The sequence below is a fragment of the Microcaecilia unicolor genome, chromosome 11 (assembly GCF_901765095.1).
Source record: "Microcaecilia unicolor chromosome 11, aMicUni1.1, whole genome shotgun sequence".
Taxonomy (NCBI): Eukaryota; Metazoa; Chordata; class Amphibia; order Gymnophiona; family Siphonopidae; genus Microcaecilia; species Microcaecilia unicolor.
In genome coordinates, this window is record NC_044041.1 from 105,246,279 (window position 1) to 105,267,934 (window position 21,656).

Below are 21,656 nucleotides of genomic sequence, written 5' to 3' on the forward strand. Positions count from 1 at the left end.
TCTCTCCCCATTTCACTTTCTTATGCTGATCACTGAACTCAGCTTTTCTATAAAAAACATTTTGTAGATGCATATATGAAGGGATTGAGGCCCATTAACTCCAGTTTTTTACAATTGGTTCCGTCATTACATTGAACAGTATTGATGATATTGGAGAACCCAGTGGTACCCCATACTTAGATATCCAAAAGCTTGATATCTGGTTAGACATCTCTACAATGTAGGATATGGTCCTTAGGAAACCATTGAACCATGCTGCCACTGCTCCATTGATTCCTATGTTTTCTAGCAGGGTCACTAGTGTTATGTGGTCTACTAGGTTGAATGCACGTGACATATTGTAATAGTAGTTTGTTTTGCCCTTGGCTTATTAAGCTTCTGAGGTTCGTTACCAGGGTGGTTATGACCGTCTCGGTGCGGTGTTGTGGCCTGAAGCCTGATTGGGAGTTGTGAAGGATTGAAAATTGTGTCAGGTATTCCATTAGTTACTGTGCTACAAGGACCTCCATCGTTTTGGTGAGTAGTGGTATTGAAGCCACTGGTCTGTAGTTTCTGATGTCGCTGATTTTGCTATTTGCGTTTTTGGGGATTGGTGTTAGTATGTCACCTTTGTTGGGATTGTCCTTTTGCAAACATGTATGTGATGTGTTTGGTGACACACTCAATGAACCAGTCCGGAGGGTCTTTCATCATATAGTTCTGGCAATTGTCTAGCAGACAGTATGCATGTGCATATTTTGTCAATAGTTTCTTTGTGTTTAGTTTGGGTGATTTGAAAGTGGACCAGATTCATGCATGTGTCGTTTGTTTCGCATTCTTGTAGGAAGTCGGTGATGGATATTTGTTTTCGCTAGGTTTGATCTTGTGCTTGTTGTTTTGTTTTTGAGATATTGTGCAGCTCATTTGCAGCTGGTGGTGTTTTAGTTGATGTCAATTTATCTTGGGTTTTCAGTAGTTTGTTCATGAGTTTGAATATTTTTTTCATATTGGTCTGTTCAAGGTTTGCATATGTGCTGTAGTAGTCTGCTTTAGCTTTCTTTATGTTGTTTGCATATGTGCTGTAGTAGTCTGCTTTAGCTTTCTTTATGTTGTTTGTATATATTCTTATAGCTTTTCTTATGGTTTTGTTTATATCTATTTTGTTTTTGGCCCATGTTCTTTCAAGCTTATCTACACAGCTTTTTTGTGTGTAATAGTTTGTCATTAAACCAGGGGTGGCGTGTTTTTTTTTTTAAACTTCTTGCATAGCCATATTTCAGTTACGAGCAGTAATCCAAGTTCTGTTTCTATTCAATCTCTTAGTAATACTAAATTATTGACTGCCAATCTTGCCCTATGGGTATCGGGATGTATGTTCCATAATTGATGTTGGTGAGTTTTACAATTTGTAGTTGTCTGTGTGGTCTGTTCATTTTGAGATTGTAGTCTTGTTGATTATTTTTCAGGTTTGATTTTATGTTATTGGTTGTTGGTTTGGTGTCTGTTTTGTTTGTGGGGTTGTGATAAGTGTCTTCCAGTTATTGGTGTGGGCGTTGTCTTCCCGTGATGCATACTGGAATTTCATTCCAGTGTTTAGGTGTTGATTCTGGTATCCCCATATGTATCCTTGTCACCGATGACCATACATCTCTGTGAGAACTGCGATGAAAACACTCCACTTTCAGCTGATAATTGCTCTGTTCCTTTCCTCGCAGAAAACGCTAAAATGTGTTTCCACAACCAAAGAAAGTGATATCATAACATCATCTCAACAATCTTCTTCAATCCTCTTGCCACATATTGTTTCAAAAAGCCTCGAATGACTTTTTGAAACAACATGTGGCAAGAGGATTGCATATATTTTTATAACTGATGACCATACATCTCTGTGAGAACTGTGATGAAAACACTCCACTTTCGGCTGATAATTGAGCTGTTCCCGTCCTCACAGAGGGTGCGGGAATGTGTTTCCATGGCCAGGGAGGGTGATGTCATGGCATCATCTTGGCGGTCTTCTTCAATCCTCTTGCCACATATTGGAGTGGAGGAGTGGCCTAGTGGTTAGACCACTGGTTTTGCAATCCAGAAGTGGCCGGTTCAAATCCCACTGCTGCTCCTTGTGATCTTGGGCAAGTCACTTAACCCTCCATTGCCTCAGGTAAAAACTTGGATTGTGAGCCCTCCTGGTACAGACAAATACCCAGAGTACCTGAATGTAACTCACCTTAAGCTACTACTGAAAAAGGTGTGAGCAAAATCTAAATAAATAAATATTATGTAGTAAAGGACCCGTGTCCTTAGGTTGGCCATTTTGGAGGTTACTTAAGGCTCAGGAGAGAGACTCTGTTTTTGTTCTCCATCTCAATGTGTCTTCCAGTCTGGTTGGATTCTTTTGCTGTGTTGGTGTTGGTTTTTTTTTTTGTTGTTTTTTTTGAGCATGTGTGTGTCTTTGGGTTCTGGGGTGTGTGTGTGGGGCTGGGTGGTTTTTATTTTTCTACCTAGGCTGCAGATGAGACTTTCATCTCTACTCTGTTGCTTCGGTTTCCCGTGCTAGAGAAGTCACTGGGTGGTGTGATTGACCGTCACCTTCGATTCTTTTCCATAGCTTCAAGCCCTCAGTGTCTCCCCTGCCTGTAGCCACTGCCCTGGCTGCGCTAATCCAGACATGCCCATCTTTACTGATGAGGTTGGTGCTTTCCAGCTGCACTACCAATGGGAGCGGGCTGCCTCACCCGCAACCCCATTTCGCACTTGGGAGTCATGTCCCGTGACTTGTACCTCAACTCCTGTCCCTGCCCTCCTTGGCGGCAGAAGTCCGGGAGGTCTGCTGCGGCCAATGCTCATCTGCAGCACAGCTGCCCCGGTGCTTGGCGCGCTCTGTCACCTGGTGTTGGAGACCTCTCTAGTGAACCTGACACGCTGTCGAGGACCCTGTGCTGTAGGTCCACATGGGTTTCCTGCCAGTCCACCGTGGGAATCAGTGTCTGCTGTTCCCCCAGTCCTCTCGGCACTGGGCGCACTCCATCAAGCGGCGTTGGACCATGAGGGGAGTTTTAAGTTTTGCTTTGTGGTTCTGGGCGGTCCAGTCGCTAGAGTTTGGTCCCAGTGGTTGCTCTGTTCTTGGTTTACAGTAGTTCCCAGGAATTGCCCGGAGATGCTCCGATGTAAGGTTATCTCTGGCTCCTGGTGCTTTAGGAGGCCCACAGACAAACAAAGGTCGTCTTCTGCTGTTCTACTTGATCGTGGCTCGCCCGGTTGGACCCGGTGTTGGCTGGCCACCGGTTGGTCTATATCTGTGTCTGTTCTTGGTCATCTCCTGCCCTCCGTGACCGGGCTCCAACCAAGGTCCACAGAGCTGGATGCTCGAGTGTCCTCCTAGTTGATGGCCATCTTCTTTCATGTTAAAAAGTATGTGTTTATAATATATCCCTTGGTCTTTATTACTTTAAAGTAACTAAGTAGCAAATTTAAAACAAATGAGAAAAATTATTTTTCACGCAATACATCATTTGAAGCTATAGAATTCATTACTGGAGGAAGTGGTAAAAGCAGTTAGTGTAGCTGGATTAAAAAAAAAGTTTGGATAAGCTCCTGGAGGAAAGTCCATTCCTGCTATTAGGAAAAATTTTAGGAAAGCCAGGAAATAAGTAGCATGCATCTAGCTGCTTTTTGGGATCCTATCAGGTACTTGTGACCTGACCTGGGTTGGCCACTGTTATAAATAGGCCCCAGATAACCTGAGAACTTATACAAAAAGAACTTACAAAATCAAATTAGTGAAACAAGTCTTAATTTATTGTTAAAAAAAATACACTCTTGCAAGAATGGGTGTCTCTGAAAGCAAGCAGGCACACCCTCCCTTAAATTTTACAGTTTTTATATATTCTTTTTTTGGTTACGTTAGGTGTCTACCCCTAAGTTTCTCATTGGATATTGATCACATTTACCCCCTATTACATCATTGCTGGTTCTGAACATTTTCCATAGACAGAGCCTCTATTCGTTGTTAGTTCTTCTGCTCGGTTTACATTTTCTTATTTTCAAACCTTCATGTAAGAACTCTGCATTAGTAGTTTCATACATGGTATGCTTCACCTTCCCCCCCAACCCCACTTTCTTCTGTTCCCTTTTGTTAGAAATAGCTTCACAGTTTCATGGTCTCATGCCTGGCTACATTTTTATTTGAGCTCTAAGGCCTATCCGTGAAACTTTCATACATCTCTTTCAGCAGTCTGGGCTTCTTTCTCCCCTCTCTCCTCCTGTCTCAGCAGTTCTTATAAATTTGCACACGTCTCTTTAAACTAACACAGTTTCTTTGTTAGTAATTTAGAAATATATAATGTGGTGATCTCTGTTAGAAAGGGCCTACACAAATATAGTTATACCCTTATCCTAAAGAGTTCCTTTCCACCAGGGCATAAGCTATCTATCTTTGCAGTTATGTTAAGTGAAAAAGCAATATATTTACACATTTCTCACAGTCAGTGTTAGGAATGGGACCTTTGGTCTGACCCTGTATGGTAGTTCTTATGTGGTTGTATACAGGGTACCTTTTGCTTTTCATAAACATGTGTGCTACACATTCCCTTAGTGTACCATGCTTTCAGCCTCTATTCAGTTGATCTGTTGGAGAGATTCTTGGAATGACATGAGAAAATTGATAACAACCCCATTACATTCTCTAGGTTTATAGGGATTTCATTCAGTTTCTCCGACTCATCAGCTTTGAATATCATTTCTGGCACCGGTATCTCTCCCAAATCTTCCTTGGTGAAGACTGAAGCAAAGAATTCATTTAATCTCTCTGCTATGGCTTTGTCTTCCCTTTTACCCCCTCAGTCATCTAGCGGTCCAACCGATTCTTTTGCCAGCTTCTTGCTTTTAATATACCTAAAAAAAAAAATTTACTATGTGTTTTTGCCTCCAATTTAATCTTTTTTTCAAAGTCCCTCTTTGCCTTCCTTATCAGTGCTTTGCATTTGACTTGATATCCTTATGCTGTTTCTTATTATTTTTAGTTGGTTCCTTCTTCCATTTTCTGAAGGATTTTCTTTTAGCTCTAATAGCTTCCTTCACCTCATTTTTTTTAACCCTGCCGGCTGTCGTTTGGTCTTCCTCCCTCCTTTTTTAATACACGGAATATATTTGGCCTGGGCTTCCAGGATGGTATTTTTGAACAGCATCCACACCTGGTGTAAATTTTTGACCCTCGCAGCTGCTCCTCTAAGTTCTTTTTATTTTTCACCGTTCTTCTCATTTTATCATTCCTCAGTCAGCTTTCTTTTGTAATTGAGAAATGGACAGGTGTATTTAAAAAAAAAAAAAAATGCTTCTGCAAAGAAGGTTGTGGATGCACAGAATGACCTCCCAGTGGAGGAGGTGGAGATCCGACTTTAAGAAAGCATGGGACAAGCATATAGGATCTCGAAGGGGTAATAGATGGTATGGATGAGCAGACTGGATAGGCCACTGTTTCCTAGGTTTCTATGACAACCGATGATGTCACAGTGCTGTGATGATTATTCTGTTGCTTAGGCTCTTCTGGGGTATGAAACCCTAGATGTTGCTGTAGGTGGGGTTTGTTCAATAGGGCTGCTGATGATTGGGGAAATGGGAGAGGCAGAGATGTTGGATAGGAAGCTGAACTGGTACAGTATCTACTATTTACTTGGAGTCAAATATTCCAAATAGTTACCTGTTTTGTCAACCGTCCGCTTACAATTTCTGTGAATCTTCTTTATAGGTAGAGATGGGGAGGTTCTGATGCCTGATAGTGTGAAGGGACACACTTCCTTGTGAAGAGATTCCTTAGCTGCACAGAGCTGTGTGGGCTGCATTCAGAATGAGTATTGTCTCTCCTGCTGTAGCACTAGCCATGCGTTAAGTGAATTTTAACTTAGGCAGAAAATATTAGTGTGTTGCTTTCAGAAATAGAATATATTCCTCAGCTTTGCTCCCTGTCTCTGACTAATTTCTTCTTTCATTCAGGGGCTGCTTTTCATTGGTTTTTTTTTTTCATGTCTTTTACCTTTTTTAAAATTTTTAAATTGTTTTATTGTGTCTGTGTCTTCGTTATGATGTATCCTGTATTTTGCTGGCTTCTGTGTATCTTGTATCCCTCTTATCCCTTTCCAATCCCCCATCACACGCTTATAACCTAGAATATTTTTCTTCTGGTTACATACATCTCTGTGATTTAGTACAGTACATCCAGTGGTGCAGCAGATTAGATCTTATCTGCAACAGGTAGTTCAGGCTGATTTCATCACAGTTAAAGGGACAACCCTAAAGACAAAGGAGGAGGTGACCTATGCAGAGTTGAATGTACAACCCTGAGCACACTCAGTGGGTACATGCTGGTTCTTAGCTGCCCCAAAACAGTTCAATGCAGTAAGAAACCAACAATAAATTAGACTCAAATATTGGAAAAACAATTTTTTGTATATGAATTGAATAAATTCTTTCTTTGAATAATTTTTTTGTTTAAATTGGAAGAATCCTCAGGTACTTATCACCTAATAGTAAGTACCACAATCCTGGTTTACAAAAGTGAAGTCTGAGTATCTTTTATTGGGTACCTCTTTAACACCACTAAAGTGCTCAGTGCTCATTCACAAAATAATAATGATGTCCAACCAAAAAAAACAAATCTTCAATATTAATCAAAAGTCAGGGTCAGTTGTTTGTACTTACCTTTAGTTCTGTACTAGAACAAAATTAAGCAAAGCGTCAGTAAGTCTGGTGAATTGTTTCATTGTTTCACGTTTCCCCTTAAACTTCCGTCGGTACCCAACTCCATGGAATTTGTTAGAAAACTGCTTGATGGAACTCGGTTGGTGACAGCAGAAAGCTTCCCATATGATTCTAGAGCGTCCACGTCTTTATCTGCCATAATTTATTGTGTTACTATGATTATTCTAGTAATTACGTGGGACCCCTCCCCCCCCCCCCCCCCCCCCCCGTTTAAACTCCTGATTTAGATTACAGGTGTTACAAAACCCTTCTATTAAACTTATTTTTGGAGGGCATTGGTGTGATAAGGATGCTTCACTTTTGGTTAAATTGCATTGGTTGGCCCCCGAAAGCATAGGTCTTTGGGATCAGGGGTGTGCCCATCGATTTACGCTACATTTTATTACTGGGACACATTTTTTTGCATGCCTGGAGAGCAATCTATCTCATTTGTCGCCTGTAGCCTATAATCCTCTTTTTCCCTCTGGGGAATGTACAGGGGGTGTTCCATAGATGGTATAGGGAGGGCCTGAAGACCTGGGGTCAGATGTTCGAGGAGGAGTCTCTTCAAACATTTTCTCTTTTGAAAGAGGAGTATCCACGTATCGCAGATGACACGTTTGATTATCTCAAGATTTCACACTTCCTGAGGGGGAAATCTATTTGTTCGCTGGTAACGAGGGAGGACTCCTTCTTGGAAGACTTATGTGTGGACTCCAAGTCCACGAGAGGGCTGATATTTGCTCAAAATCTCCAGTATACACTTTTATCCTTATGGGAAGCAGCAGACCAACAAAAAGAAGTGGGGACCCATGACTTCAGGACGTCGAGACTATGATGGTGTGTAAAAGGGTATACTTTATTGTAGACTCGACACAGTACTGTGTTTCGGCCACAGGCCTGCCTCAGGAGTCTAAAAAATATTTAAAAACATAAACCATAAATATAAACAGAGACATAAAATATAATTTGAATTTTCAAATATATAATTTCGTCATATCTCTATATAAGATTCATCATGATTTTTTCTCCTTAACCATATTTGGTGTAACCATATAATTGTAAAATTAAACATGAATCCAGGTGTATAAGAATTTATAATATAAGTAGTTTCTTTGATCTATCAGTTTTTCAACTAAGCATATTAAAATTTTAATAATATACATCATTTACACATTATTGATTCAATTTACTTTTTTATATATGTTATCCATATACCTTTTACATGTTGATTTATATGTGCATATTCATATTCTATCGCTTTATGCGTTTGATAATTACAGACGTCTTTTTAAAAATTTGTATCTGAAAATTCTATTTATACTCTATTCTTATGTTTACATTTTAAAAATCATTGATGTTTCATTTTACATGTGCACATATTCTATTTTGTGTTTTATAACTGTAGACATAGTTTAAGAAACTTGTATTTGAAAATTCAAATTATATTTTATGTCTGTTTATATTTATGGTTTTTAAATATTTTTTAGAATCCTGAGGCAGGCCTGTGACCGAGGAGTGGCCTAGTGGTTAGGGTGGTGGACTTTGGTCCTGGGGAACTGAGGAACTGAGTTTGATTCCCACTTCAGGCACAGGCAGCTCCTTGTGACTCTGGGCAAGTCACTTAACCGTCCATTGCCCCATGTAAGCCGTATTGAGCCTGCCATGAATGGGAAAGCGTGGGGTACAAATGTAACAAAAACAAAAAAAAACACAGTTCTGTGTTGTCTACAATAAAGTATAACCTTTTACACACCATCATAATCTCGACGTCCTGAAGTCATTGGTCCACTTCCCACTTCTTTTTGTGCATCTTTAACCTCGTGGGATTTAGTGTTCATCCACTTAGTGGAGTGCAAGCAGCAGACCAAGTCTTCCTCCAAGTTCCTTTCAGTTATAGACATGTTTGAGAAATCTGTTCATTATAGAGCATCATGGCAGCATATCCCAGAGACCCATAGTGTGTGACACTTGGATGATTATATGGTCTTTCATCATGCTTTGAAGACTTGGGGGGGGGGGGGGTCCTTTTACTAAGCTGCGTTAGTGTGCCCATCAGTGTGCACTAATTCTGGAAGGTGTACCCTGCTCTAATCGGGTAGCACAGGCACATTGCTGCACGCTGCCAATTACCACAGGGTTAGTGCAGGAGGCCATAGCACCTACAAAATAGGCATTGGTAAGTTGGCCATTAAAGAGAAAAATGGAAATGCAGCCATTTTACTGCCATGCTAAAAGTGGCCGTAGCGTGCATGAAATCCATGTGTTGACAACGGCACCATCCATTTTTTAGCACAACTTAATTAAAGGGTCCCTTGGTTATTTCAGAAGGGCTTAACTTAAATATAAATATTATTTATCTGATGGTCTGCTTAGGCTGGTGGCTTGGTCAGTTTTGGTAGGGGTCTTCAAAATGGTTTGAGTTTTTAGGTGATGTTTAAAAAATTATTTGCATTTGTATTTTTGTATTGTAATTTTTATTTGTTTTATCCTATTTTGAATTGTTAATGCTGTTTGTTAATGTTGCTGTATAAGTTTAGTAAGCTTCTCTGTAACCTGCCCATCTCTTGTGTTTTAAATTTAAATTAATGCTGTTGAGTTCAGCACAGCCTGTTTCCAGTCAGCTGTCATTATATACATTCTTTACATGCTTTTGGCAGTATGTTACACCTATAACATGCACTGGGCTCTCTACCTGCAGCTTCCCTATAACAGCCACTTTAATTGCTGGATTGTTGTTATAGACCAAAGTTTAAATGTTCATGGTGTTTATAAGGGAGAGGGGATAGGAAGAAAATTGGAAAATGTGGAAACAGTCAAAGAAACTAACCCGTAATAAAAACAGAGGGGTAAAAGCATGTCTGGTGAAATATATACTAAGTGACTGTTGTAATTTTCTACTGTTTTCAATAAAAACGTTGGAAATAACAACCACTTTACCTGGGTCATCTTTTGTGCATAAGCTTTCTGAACGAGTCTTGCAGTACTTTTGCAGAAGCTGGTAGAGGACATGGAGAGAGTTTGGTTATAAGCTTAATTTTTGCATAGGGTGTCTAGGTGGGAAATGGGATGTCCAGATAGGATGGTCATGCTTTCCTATGCCTTTTATAAAAAGCTCTGCTGAACGTGGGAGCCTTTTTAAAAATATGTATAAAGGCATGTATGAATAAATGCGCAGATGCCAGCAATCTCCAGTGGGAACAGCATTTCAATAAAATAAAATAATCTACCTATCTAACGGTGGTGTTGCTCAAGGTTGATGCTGCCATTTACTTGTGTTAAGTTATCGATTTTGTAATCTATACATTAAAATGTTGGCATGTGCAAGTGCCAGATTTTACAAAACTTGACATCCAGAATCAGCCAATTAAGGAGTCAGGCGACACAGTTCTTTTTAGGGAATTTTGAGGGCTATTCAAACAGAGAGAAGCACGGTTCCTCCTCCCTCCCCCAAACCATCACTGCTCATGCCACAGATCCAAATGAGCCATTAGCCGGCACTTACACCTTGAAGCACGTGTAAATGCCAACATCTGTATTTGTTTAAAGTATACATGTACTGTTGCTCTAAAATCAGAAGTATGAATATTGCAGCTATCTAAAACATCAATATTTACATGTGTAAAAGCCACACATGCCTTCTAAAATGACCCCTGAAAGCTGTTCTCCTACACCTGAAGTTGTGGGGGGGGGGGGGGGGGGGGATTTATTAAGGGAAAGGGAAATGGGACTTGATATACTGCCTTTCTGAGGTTTTTGCAACTACATTCAAAGCGGAGGAGTGGCCTAGTGGTTAGGGTGGTGGACTTTTGGTCCTGGGGAACTGAGTTCGATTCCCACTTCAGGCACAGGCAGCTCCTTGTGACTCTGGGCAAGTCACTTAACCCTCCATTGCCCCATGTAAGCCGCATTGAGCCTGCCATGAGTGGGAAAGCGCGGGGTACAAATGTAACAAAAATAAAATAAATATTCAGGTACTTATTTTGTACCAGGGGCAATGGAGGGTTAAGTGACTTGCCCAGAGTCACAAGGAGCTGCAGTGGGAATTGAACTCAGTTCCCCAGGATCAGAGTCCACTGCACTAACCACTAGGCTACTCAGGGCCAGATGCACTAAACTTTAACGAGCCAGTAACGACCCTTTAACGAACAAATTTTGAACCTTGGCATGCATTAATGGCGATTTTCCAACGGCGGTAGCAGCTAACGAAAACGGAATACAAAAGAGTGAGTACCATTGTAATGTGGACGATTTGGGATGCACTAGCCATACTGACAATTGCACCGACTCATTTACCGCGATATATTTAACGTGTGGTCAGAGATGTCGGTAAGGCCGGAGCTGTCATACAGACACGTCATAACACGTCCTTGTGGGCGTCCTTGCCCCTCCGTCCGAGGTCGCTGCTGCTCCCCACTCCCCCCTGCATTAAAAAAATCATGATTTTAGGCAGCCACGGCCCCTTCCCTTCTTTCCTTCCTCTCTCTCTTTCTAAACAGCTCCCGCCATCCTCGGCCCCCCCTTGAGGTCGTCGCCGCCGCCCCCCCTCCGTCTTACCGGGCCCTCGCAGCGCCTCTCACCTCTGTGTGAAGGCTGCGAGGGCAAGAACAGCTGATCCTCTACGCTGAAGAGTCTTCGGACATCCCTTCTTTCGTCCAGGGCCCGCCCTCATCTGATGTAAGTAAGGGCCCGGTAAAACGGAGGGGGGGGGCCCGGTGGAGGGGGAGAGCGGCAGCGGGGGGGGGGGGGCACAGGGCGGAGGATGGCGGGAGCTGTTTAGAAACAGAGAGGGGGGCAGGGGCTGCCTAAAATCACGGCGACCTCGGGGGGGGGGGGGGGGGCGAAGGCCGTCCTTAAAGGCTGTCCATAACGGACGTCCAGGGGACACTTTACCAAAGGTATTCATGCATCCAACTTTTGAATACCGTACCGAACATTTCTGAGGTGTGTTTTTAGTGCATTCTTCGTTTTTTCAAATTCGGTAAGCACTTTTACGTTTTACATTTTTTTACGTTTGGTTGATGCATCTTGCCCTCAGTGAGTTATGTCTCCTGACCAGAGGGAGGCAGAGAAGAAGACACTTTATAGTGACACCACCGATATAAGGAGTGCAGTCTGGAACTTGTTAGTATGCTCTTGCCCAAGCAGAATGAAATCCCAAGGGGCGCATTCAACCACCCAAGGAAATCCAGCAATTAGAAGAATTGAGCAGCAAAGAGAAATGGAACTCCAGTCCTCATCACAGCCACAATCACAATTCCTAAACCCATTTTTTCTAGGTCAGGATTTTGAACTAGTCTAGCACGACTAAAGAAAGTTAATGGGTGTGATTAAATCCACTTTCCTTTTCATCCTGTTAGACCAGTCCATACCAATGGGATGTATAAAAATTTTTTGTTTTTGTTTTTTCCCTGTGGGTGGGAGGAAAACAAGGCACAACTGCTCTGCCAAGGTACTATGACCTCTAGCTCAAACATTAATCTTGTTCTTCACAAAATAATACAGGAAGGACCAAGTCGCAATCCTGCAAATATCCTCTGGAGACATTGCCTGAACTTGTGCACAGGATGTTGTCTGAGCCCTTGTCAAATGCACCCAAAGGCCACTTGGGACCACGTTCTGAGCCAAAATACAGGCCGCCTCTATCGCAGCCTTGATCTAGCAGCTATCGATGTGGACGCCTCTTTATGAGAACCATGAAGCAGCACATCAAGTTTATGGAGTGTATGATCAGAACCTGGCTTTAGAGACTGAGCAAATGTAGGCAGCAAAATCACCTGATTCACGCGGAAGGGGGAAACCACCTTTGGTAACAAAGAAGACACTGTGCAAATAGAAACTGAATCCTCCAAGTATGAGGGCCTGCAGCTCAGAAATCCAGCACACAGCACAAATGGCCACCAAAAAAGGCTGGCTTCAGGGAGAGCGATAAGAATAGCCATACTAGGTCAGACCAATGGTCCATCTAGCCCAGTATCCTGCTTTCAACAGTGACCAATCCAGGTCACAAGTACCTGGTAGAAACCCAATTAGTAGTAACATTTCATGCTACCAATCCTAGGGCAAACAGTGGCTTCCCCCATGTCCATCTCAATAACAAACTATGGACTTTTCCTCCAGAAACCTGTCCAAACTTTATTTAAACCCAGATATGCTAACCGCTGTTTGCTAACCGCTGTTACCACATCCTCTGGCAGCGAGTTCCAGAGCTTAAGTATTCTTTGAGTGAATATTTCCTCCTATTTGTTTTAAAAGTATTTCCATGCAATTTCATTGAGTGTCCCCTGGTATTTATACTTTTTGAAAGAGTGAAAAATCAATTCACTTCTACCTGTTCTACACCACTCAGTATTTTATAGACCATTTCTTTTCCAAACTACCTAAGTTTCATCCCCTTTATCATTTTGGTTGCTCTTCTTTGAACCATTTCTAATTCCGCTACATCTTTTTTGAGATATGGCGACCAGAATTGAACATATTACTCAAGGTGTGCTACAGAGGCATTGTAATCTTGGTCTTATTTTGCATCCTTTCCTAATAATTCCCAGCATCCTGTTTGCTTTTTTGGCAGCAACCAAGCTGCACAATGGGCAGAAGATTTTGGTGTATTGTCTACAATGATACCTAGATCTTTTTCTTGGGTGCTGACTTCTAAGGTGGACCCTATCATCAGGTAACTATGATTCAAATTTTTCTTCCCAATGTGTATCTCTCTGCATTTGTCCACATTAAATTTCATCTGCTATTTAGATGTCCAGTCTTCCAGTTTCATAAGGTCTTTCTGCAATTTTTCACAATCCACATGTGTTTTGACAACTTTGAATAGTTTTGTCATCTGCAAATTTGGTCTCTCCACTTGTCGTTTTGTTTTCTAGATTATTTACACCGGTCCCAGTACAGATCCCTGTGGCACTCCACTATTCACTCTCCGTCATTAAGAAAAATAGCCACTTAAACCTACCCTCGTTTTCTGTCCAGTAATCAATTCCTAATCCACAGAAGGACATTGCCTCCTTCAAGGATGTGTTTTTCAAGGGTTCAAAAGGAAGACTTGATAAGGCCCACAAGACTAAGTTCAAATCCCAAGAAGATGAAGATGCTTAACTCCCCTTAAAACTGGACCATGTATGGCTGGGCTGCCAAAGACTTACCTCCCACTGAACCTCTGAAACAAGACACAGACGCCAACCTGAACCTGCAGGGAGCTGAGTCCCAAACCCTGGTCAAACCTTTCTTGAAGAAAGAACAGTATGGCAGACAGGTTCGCCTTCCATGGAAAGAAGAGCCCCCCCACCCCAAAAAAAATACTCCATGACTGAAAGGTTTTCCATATCCTGACATACTCTACAGATGTAAGACTTGTGTGACATCAACTGCATCTTCATTGCTGCTGGGTAACCTCTGCACTTCATGTGGTACCTTAAGGGCCAGGATCTAAATCAAAAGGAATCTGGATCTTTCATCACAATGAGCCCCTGAGTCAGCAGGCTCTGCCCCCTCCAAAGTAGAAGGGGCCAGTCTACCAGATGACCCATTAGATGTGCTTGCCAAAGGATCCTTGGCCAATTTGGGGCCAGTGGGACTACCAAGAATGGGCAAGTTGTAATCCTCCAACACCTGACTAATCAGGGTCCAAGGAGGAAACGCATAGAGGGGCTGCTGCTTGAGTCACGCTTACACCAGTACATTGATCCCCACTGATGCTGCTGCTACTCTTTTAGTGAAGAAAAGCTAGTACTTCTCCGGAGTTGCTATCAAGTCGAACCTTGGAACATCCTAGCAGGGCACTAATAGCTGAGAGGCAGGGAGGCAGGATCGCTCAGCTCCCATCCTCCCCGGGTCTAGAGCCCTGTGACTGAGAGGGTCTGCTTGCAAGTTGTCTGCTCCTGCAGTATGCATTGATGCAATTGCTAGGAGGTGAGACTCCACCTAGCTGTACAACCGGATTCTTGAGCCACCAACTTTTCTCTTGGTTCTGTCTTGCTTTTTGGCATAAGCTACTGCCATCACATTGTCTTGATTGCACTTCTACTGCCTTCCCCTGGACAATGGTGAGGAATCTTTTGAACTGATGGCCCTTGCCTCCATATGATTGATGACCTTGGAGGCCTCTGTCACTGACCACATCCCCTGGAGGGAATGGCCCTTGCAGTGGGCACCTCGGCCCCTGAGACTTACATTGGTTGCTACCACTGCCCATTCTAATGGGGCCAGGGGAACTTGTATCAAGAAATAAGCTGGGATCTCCTGCCATCTTAATTGACCCTTGAAGAACATGGAGAGGACGGGGGGCTCTACTGTGATGACAGTGCTTTCTGGAATCCTGTGCTCTTGGAGCACATAATTATTTTTTTCTAAGATTGGATCTTTTACCATTCTCTCATGATTAAGGAACACTGATCTTGCCAGGTGTTGAACTGGACCCCAAGATACTCGTGGGAGGGGAATCGGGTGCCTTTAGGTGATTGACTGCCCAGCCTCTAATACCTGAATGACTGGCTGTGTCTGATTCAGATCCTTTCCTCATGGAGGAAGGCAGCAACCACCATCATGACCTTTTAAGAATATCCGGGGGTGGTGGCCAATCCCAAATGAAGGGCCCTGAACTTGGAAGTGCCTGCCTAGAAAACAGAAGCGCAATAACGCTTGTGCACCTCCTGGATGGGGATGTGAAAATACGCCTTAGCCAGGTCCTAGAAGGTCAAACGTGCCTGGATACGCTGAGGCTATAATGGAGTGTAACATCTCCATATGGAAGCACAGAACCCAGAATAAAGCATTAACCCCTTTTAGATCAGGGATTGGATGAAAGAAATTCTGCTTTTGTGGGGACCACAAAATAAATGAATAACACCCTAGGGACTGCTGCTTAGTTGGCATGGGCTCCACAGCACCCGGCTGAAGCAGACAGAGGAGGATATCCTCCACTACCCTTCATTTGATGGGGCTGCTGCAGAGGGGATACCATAAAGGTGTCTGAAATGGGGTCCATAAACTCTCAAGACCCGCTGGTTTGGTTTGATTTATTAATTTTATATGCTGCTTAGCACAACTGAGGCATTAAAGCAATTTATAATATCAATTACAACAAATAATTGATATTTTTTGTTGTAAGCTGCTGAAGACTTACCTCTTTAAACAAGCCTACCCAAACGACCCTACTTAATTCTAGTATGCAGTCCATAACACCAAGACTGCCCACATCCCAATCCTTTCCCCACATCTTTCACTATTGTCCCACTCTATACAGCTGTTATCTCCGTGATACATTATATCATACTTTGTATTATCTCTGTGATACATTGCTACATACTTCGTATTGTCTCTCTGATACCTTGTTCCATACTCTGTAAGCCGCACTGAACCTGCTATTAGCGGGAAAGAGTGGGGTATAAATACTACAAATAAATAAAAATACAGTGATGACCGAGGTAATAAGGGTCCACTTCTGCAGAAAGAGGAAGTGTTTTCCACCTGACCTTTTATTGGGGATCTTTTGCCTTTGGGGGCCAGGCTTCCCCTGGCTGCCTTTCTTAAGGAATGAAAGCAGCCCCAGTTCCAGAGCTGACTTTTACTACCCGAGTGCCTTGTCCTCAGTAGGTGCTTGTAGCCATGTCTCCCCCCCCCCCCCCACCCCCACAAGTTCTTTACTGAATGGAAAGCGTTCAAGGGCAGCTTGCTTAGATGCATCTTAGAGGCTGAATCCACCACCCAATTTCCAGAGCCACTGTCCTTGAACTGATGCAAACTAGAGCACATTAGTCAGGAATTCCATTTCTTTTTCCAGCTGAGCCATCTCTGGGGAGGTGGGAAAGCTACTGCTGTTGCACCCAGTGAAGGACTGCTGTAATATCATAGCCATCACAAATGACTGCCTACACAAGTGCAGTTTCCTTGAAGCCCTGCTTCTGGAGCATCTCCACCTTCCTGTCATGGGGATCACTGCCATGAACAGTGTGTCGAACTTGGGAATGGAGAACAGTTTCTCCAAGTCCCCTCTGGGAAATGGGTAGAGCCAGGATGATGGGGTCCCCATCTGTGGACCTCTCCGGAGTCAGCTGGCGGGCTATCATTACCTACATTTAGGGCAAGCAGCTCCTCCTGTCAGAAAAGCCACACTGTCAGAGATCCACCCTTCTCACTTGGAAAGAGCTCCCTAGATTCTCGAGGTTCTGAGCACCCTGGTGACAAAAGGCTGACAGCCTCATTCTCTAAGCCAGCGTTCTCGAAGGGTGATGGAGCCAGGAGCAGGGCTTGCTGTGACCTCCACTGGGGACTGAGATGCTCATTCTCCTAAGTCTGCTACCCTGCAATCTCAATTCATGTCCTCTAGTTTTACCATTTTCCCTTCTGTCCAACTTGCACTAAAAGGTTTCCAAATAGGATAGGTCCTTGTAAATATATTTCCGACCTTGATAAGAACACACAAAGAAAGTAGCACCAGTAGCAAGAACTGCAAGACCTCAAATTTTAAAAAATGCTTCTGAGCTGACTGATACATCCAACACCACCACAACTGGGGCACAGCGAGCCAGCAGGTCTGGAAAGCTGGCAGTTACTGCAGGCCCCACAGCACTTAGGAATCATGCCATTGACCTCTCTCACAGAAACTCTGACCCCCCTCCCACCACCACCTGACTGGGATCATCTGTCCCGTTCTGCCTCTGTGGAAGCCCACAGCCTCTGAAGTGTGGGGGTTTTTTTGTTGGTTTTTTTTTTTTTGGGGGGTGGTGCGGTCTTTATCCAATGAGATTTAAAGGGAGGCGGACATATAGGCCCAGTGTTCCTGCTGGCAAGGGTCCTGTACAACCTATGCCGCCACTCCTTAAAGCGCAAACCCACAGGTAAAGGGTCAGAGTGACAGGGCAAGAAAAGCTTCTCTAACTTGACCAGGGAGGACAATAGATTCTGGGCCCTGACCATAGGAGGGAGTCCTTAAAAAGAAGAATCTAGCTGCACCAGTCCAACCTGTACCATCTGCTGGAGGAAATATTAAGTTCCACACTGCACCACTACTTGTACTGGTGATTTTACTTTTAAGTGTCATCCTTTCTACTTCCACCTGCTGATTGGGGATATAACCCACTTGTCTGGACTAGTCTAGCCCACGGATTCTGAACCCAGTCCTCAGGATATACCAAGCCAGTCTGGTTTTCAAGATATCCACCATGAATATAATGAGAATTTGCATACAAGGGTGGTAGGGTTTTCGGTTTCTCATGGGTAGCTATTGTGGGTATCTTGAAAATCTGACTGGCTGGTTGTGTCCCAAGGATTGAGGTTGAGAGCCTCAGATCTAGCAGGACAAAAAGAAATTTTGCTTTAAAAGCAGACTGTTCCACACCAGTCTCTGTCTAATGTTTACAGAGTCCATCTAGTGTGAACTACCCACCCTCTGTCAATGAAAGCCTAGCAGGTCTGGAATTATTTTTTACATTGGTCCTGGAATGCCATGACAGCAGTATCAGAAATTGAACCATTACAAAATGGCTATCAATTTAAACCAGTTGTAGAATAGAACAGTGAATTATTGTATCACAAGTATTTATTTATTTATTTAGATTTTGCTCACACCTTTTTCAGTAGTAGCTCAAGGTGAGTTACATTCAGGTACACTGGATATTTCTCTGTCCCAGGAGGGCTCACAATCTACATTTGTACCTGAGGCAATGGAGGGTTAAGTGACTTGCCCAAGATCACAAGGAGCAGCAGTGGGATTTGAACTGGCCACCTCTGGATTGCAAGACCAGATCAGTTTGCGTCTCATGGCTGTTGTGCTGTGGATTATCCTACTCAAGACTTCAATCCTGTCCTGGGGACCTTACAGCTAGTCAGGGTTTAAGTGAACATATAGGAGAGAATTTGCGTCTTGTTGTAAATAACCTGAAAACCCGACTGGCTGTGAAGTCCCTAGGACAGGATTGGGAAGCTCTCTCCTAACTCTTCTTACGTGTTGGAGATCCATGCTACCCTATAGCTTTCTGTAAAGAACTTAACTGTTGCTTCTAAATTCAGGTACAAATAAGTACCTGTACCTGAATATAATATGTAAGCCGCATTGAACCTGCTATGAGTGGGAAAGCGCGGGGTACAAATGTAATAATAAAAAAAAAAGGATCATCGGTGGGGTTTTTTTTTTTTCAGTTCCGATATTATGCATCTGAAGGAAGGAAAGGATTTCTATCGGGATTCCTGGACAACATCAAGCAGGAGCTTTCCAAGAATAAAGAGATGAAAGAAAGCATAAAAAAATTCAGAGAAGAAGCAAAAAAACTAGAGGAATCTGATGCTTTGCAGCAAGCACGGAGGAAATATGTAAGTATACCATTACTGTGTATGCTGTTTATACGGTGCCTCTTGTGGACATCTTTGTGATATTCAGCTCCCTGTGTCTGCTGGAATTTGGTTGTAGAACAGCTGGGCATGAGTATGGTCAAATAGTGACTGTACTGGAGGGCTGAAATGAGAAATTATTGCTAAAGTGGTAACACGTGATTAAAAGCTTACAGTCACATTGCTGTCCCTCGTCCCTAATCTTCTTATTGGTACTGTCATCCTTCTCGTATGCCAGCACCCTGGATTTAATATTGAGCGTTCTGAAGGAGGTTGGACTTGATGGATGTCTCATTGTCTTTCTGCCAGCAAGTTTCTTTTAAGAGTATAGGATTTCAACCTGTTTTTCCTCAAACACTATAAACACTGATTTGCAGCCTGATGCACACTGAATCCAGCCTGAGCAAAGATCAATCCGTAGTGCTACATATAGTCTGGGAAAAGGGCCAGTCGTCCTTTAACATTATATGCTGAATACAGTCTGGGGAAAGCACAAACTTTCTTGGCAGTGCACATAAATGATACCTGGAGATGGGCAGGTCTCCATTTAGCAGTGCATGCATCAGGGAAGAACTCCTTTGACTCTTCACTGATTTGAAAAACTTTTAGCACTAGCCACTAATTTTAGCCTTGCAGGTCTCCTTCTCTGTCTCCCCATTTAATGTTACAGGCATTTTGTTATTCCTCTTTAGTATTACTAGTGGGCTAGTGTGTACAGCATGACATTCCTTGTCATCAACAACAGATGAATCCATTAACTGATGGGTTGTATCCACCTACCAGCAGGTGGAGATAGAGGACACTGAAAGCACATGGTATTCTACAACGCCCAACCCCCCTCTGCCTTCAGTATAACTCTGTCTCCCAGCAGGTGTGGACGTCGCTTCTCAACTCCTGGATTTCTGCCTGGGGTGGCTCCTGTGCTTTGCCAGTAGAGCAGGGGTGTTGTGGCTGGTGGTGCCCACTTTAAAGGTATACTTGGTTTTCCCTGTCCCTGCCTTACCCCACTCCCCCTCCTCCTGGAGTTCCTCTGTGGCTGCCTGCCTCTTACTTTCCTCACAGTAAAAAAAAAACAAAACAGAGAGAGGTTTTCTCCTGAGCTCCTGGTTCGGTGCAGCTTGACCGCAGCTCGTTTGACTCGGTCTCCTGAGGTGAGAGTGGTGCCCAGCTCCTCCGGGGAGGTTCCCGCTAACAGCTCTCTGTGCGGGGTAAGTTTTGGCGCAAAGGCACCATTTTGTTTTCTGTATTTGATGGCTGCTGAAGGGGTTAAGTGCTGTTCCCACTGTGGGAAACGCAGGTCAGCAGCAGGGCTTTGCAGCACATGCTGCCAAGATGCTAATGCTGGCACGAGCATGGCGGGCGGTGATTCTTCCCGCCCGCCGGAGTTGGCAGCGGCCGCCATCTTGGAGGCGCCGCATGACTCGACCCTCGCAGTTGCGTAGGGGTCTGAGTGCAGGGGGACGCCTCGTTTCGAGGTTTCTAGAGGAGCTTTTGCCTCCACTTCCCCCAATGTGGGGACGGATGTACAGAGTGAGTTTTTCTCCCCTGAATTTGTGCTGCTGATGCATAAGGCTTTTATGTTACATAAGTACATTTGCACTGCCACGCTGGGAAAAGACCAAAGGTCCATCACGCCCAGCACTCCGTCTCCGACAGCGGCCAATCCAGGCCCCAAGAACCTGGCAAAACCCCAAAATTTAATAACGATCAATGGACTTTTCCTTCAGGAATCTGTCCAGACCCCCTTTAAACTCAGCAAGGCCAGCTGCCGTCACTACCTTCTCCGGCAATGAGTTCCAGAGTCTAACCACGCGCTGAGTAAAGAAAAACTTTCTCCAATTTGTTTTAAACCTACCACATTCTAATTTCATCTTGTGTCCCCTGGTTCTATTATTGTTAGAAAGCGTAAACAAACGCTTCACATCTGTCTGCTCTACCCCACTCATTATTTTGTACACCTCTATCATATCACCCCTCAGCCGCCTTTTCTCCAGGCTAAAGAGTTAAAAAGAGCACTGCTTGAGGCTCCTGACAATTCCTGTCGGTCTGGGTTGCCTCCGGTTCTTTATAGCCCAGAGTCTGCTGGAGACTTTATTTCTTCCCCCGAGCTTTTGGCTGACGCTAAGCGTAGATGAGTGAATACCACGTCTGAGGGGGACTCTTTACTCTGTTGTCCCCCGTGGTCTAGTTTCGGGGAGTCGGAGGGGTCTGGCAGGCCCTCACGGACTGATGATCCAGATGAGGATGGCTGCTTGCCACAGGAGTTGGATGACCCTAAAACGGTTTGGATTTTCCACCGCGACAAGCTGCCAGCTCTCATTTCTGATGCCTTACAGGTATTGAAGATCCTGACGAGGGCGCTGCCTCTTCTGTTAATCCTAGGATGACTAACATAGTAGATGACGGCAGAAAAAGACCTGCACGGTCCATCCAGTCTGCCCAACAAGATAACTCATATTTGCTACTTTTTGTTTATACCCTACTTTGATTTGTACCTGTGCTCTTCAGGGCACAGACCGTATAAGTCTGCCCAGCACTATCCCCGCCTCCCAACCACCGGCTCTGGCACAGACCGTATAAGTCTGCCCAGCACTATCCTTGCCTCCCAACCA

General features: G+C 43.7%; 1 protein-coding gene across 1 annotated transcript in view; it reads left to right on the top strand.

Annotated features, from left to right (window-relative positions):
* LOC115480023 (mitochondrial import inner membrane translocase subunit TIM44-like) overlaps window positions 1-21,656 on the top strand; it is a 129,758-nt gene that overhangs the window by 33,215 nt on the left and 74,887 nt on the right. Inside the window, exon 3 of the mRNA XM_030218406.1 lies at window positions 18,856-19,026. Coding sequence (XP_030074266.1) covers window positions 18,856-19,026 — 171 coding nt within the window. The remainder of the gene's footprint in view (window positions 1-18,855; window positions 19,027-21,656) is intronic.